Here is a 5,819-nt window from a genome sequence, read left to right on the forward strand (position 1 = left end):
CCACCGGGCACTCCCTGCTGGCGGCGGCGGGGTGCTGGTGCTTCCGCTTCTTGGGTATGGAGTCGTAGAGCTCCCGGAACTCGTGGATGTCGATGAGCCCGTCGCTGTTGGCGTCGACGCGCGCCACCATGGCGGCGCCCTCGTCGGCGGACACGGCGATGCCGAGCCGGCGCAGCGACTCCTCCAGCTCGACCGCCGTGATGAAGCCGTCGCCGTCGTGGTCGAACGTGGAGAACACGATGCCCAGGTCCGTCTCCGGGTCGGGCCCGCGCGCCTGCTTCCTCCTCCTCGCCGCCTCCTCCTCCTCTCCCTCGCTGGCGCTCCCCTTGCCGGCGTCTCCGCACTTGACGTCGCCGACGCACTTCTTGGCGGCGGTGGAGCGCGAGGAGGTGGTGAGGGAGAAGAGGGCGCAGAGGCCGCCGAGGATGAAGAGCAGGAGCAGAGGCGCCATGGAAGGGGAGGGAGGGAGGGGTGGATGCGTTGCTTGCGGTTGCGCTTGGGGTCTCTTCGTCTCCGTGCGCGCGTGTGCGAATGGGAAGGGAGATCTGGACTGGAGGAAGAAAGACGGAGGAGGGCGTGGTTGATGGGGAGTATATGAGGAGAGCAGGAGGCGTCGACGACGGCGGAGTGTGGAGGTGGTGGTGCGTCGAGGGGGGAGGCAGTTGATGGCGATCGTGCGATGACCTGGTAGATCGTGGGTGGTTAAGACCCATTTCTTTTCGAAAAGCGGGTTTGCACTCCCACCCCTGAACAGAGCCGGTATTGCAAATGGAGCATTGGAGAATTGTACTCTACTCACAACAGGTTGTTTGGCTGGATTTATAAACCGGCTGAAAAGCTGAAACGGCTAATTTATTATGAGTAAAAATATTGTTAGGTGGCTGATAAGCTGAAGTGAACAGATTGAGCTTCGGCAGCGATTTAGGTCTCACTGACTTAGCATCAGGATAGCAGAGGATGGCATATTGGGGGTGTTTGGGAAACACCTGTTAAAGTTTAACACCTGTCACATCGGATGTTTGGATACTAATTAGGAGTACTAAACATAAGCTAATTACAAAACTAATTGCACAGATGGATTATAATTCGCGAGACGAATCTATTAAGCCTAATTAGTCCATGATTTGACAATGTGGTGCTACAGTAACCATTTGCTAATGATGGATTAATTAGGCTTAATAGATTCGTCTCGCGAATTAGCACAAGGTTCTGCAATTAGTTTTATAATTAGCTCATGTTTAGTCCTCCTAATTAGCATCCGAACATCCGATGTGACACTGTTAAAGTTTAGCACCTCGTATCCAAACAGCCCCTAAAAAGAAGGGGGCGTGATGGCGATGGCTGATGGGGTGGAAGCGCGTCGGGCGCCACCGAAAACCGCGTGAAGATCCCCCATAAACAAAGTACACGCCGGACGGGTGGACGGACGGGGCCCTGCACGGGGCCTGACAGGCAGCGCATGCACGCAACGCACCCCAGCCATAATTCGCAGCCGCAGCCATAAAACGCGGGCGGCAACCAACGGGGGGCAGGCAGGCAGGCCGCGCCGGCGCGGGCAACCCACGCCAACGGCACCGTCCCGTCCCGTTCCAGGTGCCCCGTCGCGCGCGGCGCGCCCCCACCGCACGGCCGGCCGCGGGACGGCGACGCGCTGCCGCTTGTCCGTCCGAGGAGGCGCCGACGGGCGACGCAGGCCGCGGCAGCGCGGGGCGTGCGCCCGGCACGTTCGGCCCCGCTCCGTGGCGTGTGTTGCTGGTCGGCAACACGGGTGGCTGAGAGGAGCAGTTTTTGCTCCAGGTGCATAAACTATCTAAGACATCTGCATGAAGTCTAAGAGCATCTCCAATGGTCTAGTAGCTCAATCAATTTTCTACTAGTTGAACAGTGCAATAAGTACTCCTTCCGTCCAGTTTTCATGGACGCATAAACAAGTTTCACTGAGATCAAGTAGGAGTTAACTCGCTCTTAAAATCGAACGCCCGGTTCTTTTGACGAGGCACAACGCCCCCTCTCGATTTTACTACAGCATGCGCGACGATCCGAAACCTCACTCTCTTATTTGCGCACATTCTTCTTCTCAGGCCGTCAGATGCGCATGCCGTCTCGTCTTCCTTGCAATGTTTGCTGTTCCTCCATCTCCCACGCAGCGCCGCGCCAATACGAACTCTCCATAGCTCCATGGCTCTATTTATACTCCCTCTGTGGTGATTGCGCCCAGGAGTCTCCATGGCTCTATTTATACTCCCTATGTGGTGAACTCTCCCCTGCGCACCTCTTCAATCAATGACACCAAAAACTTTCAATCTCAACTATGAGCTGCCAAGTTGGGACGTCGACGATCCCATTAATTGGGATGCCATCGGCGACTAGGAAGGTCATACTCATGATCTCGACTTCCACGTGGTGTGGAATGATGGAAATGACGGTGATTCTCCGTTCTAATGATTCTGTTTTGTTTGTATTTCGGGTTGATCCATTGACAGGCCTTTCTCTTTTGTGTCCTAGTTGGGAAAGAGCAGGGAGAGGGAGCGGGCGATCACGTACACGCACCCTCAGAACGACTTGGAGAAGAACAAGCAAAGGCCGCCCAGGGAGAAACGTGCACCCTCAGAAGGCCTTGGAGAAGAACAAGCATAGGACGCCCAGGGAGATCATGCACCCTCAGAAGAACTTGGTGGACAATAGGGTAAGTGCCAATGTTATCGGATAGCAGCAGTATACCTGCAGATAAACTCAGAGTTTTCTGAAACATGTTCAATATCTCTTTTTCTCTTGCAGAACATGTTCAGTATCCCCTTTTCTCTTGCGACAATACTCTAAGAGTTTCAGTCGGAGTTTCATTTTGACTGATTTGCAGTAGTTGCAGTAAGTATGTATAGCTTCTGCTAGCTCCTGTTAGCTTTTTGTTTTGAATTGGTCCGTTAGCTTTTGTTCTGCACGAGTTTTTGCATGGTACTGTCGAGAGCTATGTGCATATGCCTGCTGCATGTATGGTTCGTGTACTCTTTCCATAGTCTGGTTTTGGTTGCTTCCTCTTGTCGTTTGTGTCACGTTCTACTATTGCAAATGATCCCTTGTTTATTTGTAGGTTCTAATTTGAGAAAGAGGAAATTCTATTCGGATGAGTTCAAAATCGCCATATATCTAGAGTTGTTGGCGAAGATCAATCCACTCGTGTTGCGTCGTGGAGTGTCTAAGGAGATTACACAGAAATTTGGCGTCCCTCTTTCAGTTGTGCAAAAAAATTGGCGCAATGGATAAGATTCTGGTGGGATATCCGAAGTATGAAAAAAGCTCATTAAAAATTGTGGTCGCAAAAGAATAGAAATAGACATGGAAACCGAGACCTCAGTCTCACCAGCCAAGGAGTCCTCCACGACATGAACCTCGTTGGAATCTTCGACGTTGCCGAAGAGATGGCTGATGAGATGCCGAGGTTGCAAGATTGTGTCTCCATCCATCTTGAGATCGTCGATGTTGGGGAAGAGTACCTCGCAGTCAAACTCGTGAAAGTTGTAGATCTGAGCTGACAAATTGTAATCGTTGTGTAAGAGACCACAACGAGAGCACGACCTCCTGCATGCGCGCTGCCGCTCCTCACGGTCCATATGGCTCTCGTTCTCGGACACGGTAACTGCTTCCTCGAGTCCCTCTGCGGCCACGACAACAGCTTGCTTGTCTTCTTGAACAAGCACCGAAGCACTGAAGTGGCAGCGGCGCCCATTGCTGGCGAGAAACAGACCTATGCCATCAACGATGGTAGGCTAGGAACGAAGAGAGCAGCGCGTGCTAGAGGATGTGTATGTGCGTTAGAGAACGAGGGGTGTGCGGGGAGTATTTGACGATGCATCCATCTCAACGGTTGCGGACCGGGCATTAATCACGCAGCCATCCGAAGTGACCCTCGCGACGCCTACCGAGAAAATACGGCACCCTCCCATTATACGCATACGAATACTGGATACTTTTCCCAACCTTGGACGCCCATGAAAACTGGATGGAGGGAGTATAAGACTAGCATGGAGTGAAGAGCTCTCTCTCTCACAATATGATTTTCAAAGTTGTCTTATACATAGGACCACATCAACTATGAGCTATCAGCTGACTTATACCGTTGGAGATGCCTAAGTTTGACGTTTCATGTCGAAATGTTGAGATGCGTGTGACTCTATCTGCTTGTTTTGAAACTTCAAACAGGCATGAGAGAGTAAACATGGCCACGAACCACGGGAATCACAAGAACCAAGGCTTGGACAAAGCCAAAATGGCCCACGAACCACGGGAATCACAAGAACCAAGGCTTGGACAAAGCCAAAATGGCCGCCCGTTTTTTTTCTTTTGCTTTATTACCGAAATCACAGGACTAGAATATTGCGCGTAGACTAGTTGTGTGAGGTTTGACGCTCCTTCGTCGCAGACAAAACAAGCTACAACCTCAAAGCGAAAAAAGGACACAAAACCAGCCTAGTTTGCCTAGAATTTACGTGTGGTGTGGCCTGTCTGAACGCGGCTCAGAGTAGACAAATAAACTCCGGACAGCAACAACGTTTACAGTGACCCCGGAATTCATGTTCTCCGACCGTTTCTCGGACTCGAAGCCGGCTCTATGCAATGCGGTTTCCGATCTTTTGGGAGGTTGATAACGTTTTTTTTATACTTATATATGTTATATATAATAAAGCAGCATTACAAGATCACCCTCAAGGAGGGTGAGAAATACAAGCCAAGTCCCATAGGGGACATGCACACGCACCAGACACGTGCCAACTTATTTGGTGTGCTTATTTGGTGTCAACTTATATCGATATATTGCATAAGCTTATATAAATATTGAACTTTTTATATAGATAACATGTGACATCATACATAGAGGCATTATATTAATATTTGCATAGCAGACACGTTGCATGGTCTAATATCGAGGCACGTAGAAGATTCGCCACTAAAATTACATATAAGTTGATAGAACAAACAACTTCGAAATATATATGATGTGGGTCTTGTTTTGTGGATTTAATTTTAATGAAATAGAAAATAGAATAAAAATGAATACTAAATGAGAGAATAGTGACTATGCAAAAATAAATTGAACAGACTAGTATCGAACCTCCTTTTGTATAATAGCAGATCATGTAGTTTTTACCGTTGAACAGACTACCAGACCTCGTTTTGTCTAGTTAGTAGCATCCCATCCAGGCACGATTACTAACTCAGCTCACAACTAATTAGTACGGCCCACCTAATTAGCCCACCTCCTAGGAGGTCATGCGCAGGCCGCGCAAGGTCGCGCGTTTAGCGTGCAGCGCGACTGCACGCGCTATAACTTTTTCCATTTTTTATGTGATTACTGTAGTTGCCTCCCTATCAGGGCAGAGAGGGTTTGTGACTAGTACTTTTATGTTCTTTCCTTTTCCTGCTTTTTTCTAGGGGTTAAAGAAAAGCAACAATGATATTGTGATGATACTTTTTTTGAACTACTACTACTTTTGTTGCTTGTTATAAGGAAAAAAAATGGTTGGAGCTGTTGCCAACACACTACATAATTTGTGATTCCAGAATTATTGTAGTTGGCCTCCCAACCCATTAAGTCCATGGGTAGTATCCATAAGACCATTTGGATCGGACTAGGAGGTGTTTGGTTCCTCTGACTTATTTTTAGCACCCGTCACATCGAATGTTTAGATACTAATTAGAAGTATTAAACGTAGACTATTTACAAAACCCATTACATAAGTGGAGGCTAAACGGCGAGACGAATCTATTAAGCCTAATTAGTCCATGATTTAACAATGTGTTGCTACAGTAAACATTGCTAATCG

The 5,819-nt window shown here is 48.9% G+C and overlaps 1 protein-coding gene across 1 annotated transcript in view; it reads right to left on the bottom strand.

Annotated features, from left to right (window-relative positions):
• The window catches only part of LOC101773236 (probable calcium-binding protein CML30), a 1,661-nt gene extending 973 nt beyond the window's left edge, over positions 1-688 (bottom strand). Inside the window, exon 1 of the mRNA XM_014804986.2 lies at positions 1-688. This exon is cut by the window's left edge and continues 3 nt beyond it. Coding sequence (XP_014660472.1) covers positions 1-451 — 451 coding nt within the window. The 5' untranslated portion in view covers positions 452-688.
• Between the last annotated feature and the right edge of the window lie 5,131 nt (positions 689-5,819).

The sequence above is a fragment of the Setaria italica genome, chromosome IV (genome assembly GCF_000263155.2).
Source record: "Setaria italica strain Yugu1 chromosome IV, Setaria_italica_v2.0, whole genome shotgun sequence".
NCBI classification, from domain to species: domain Eukaryota; kingdom Viridiplantae; phylum Streptophyta; class Magnoliopsida; order Poales; family Poaceae; genus Setaria; species Setaria italica.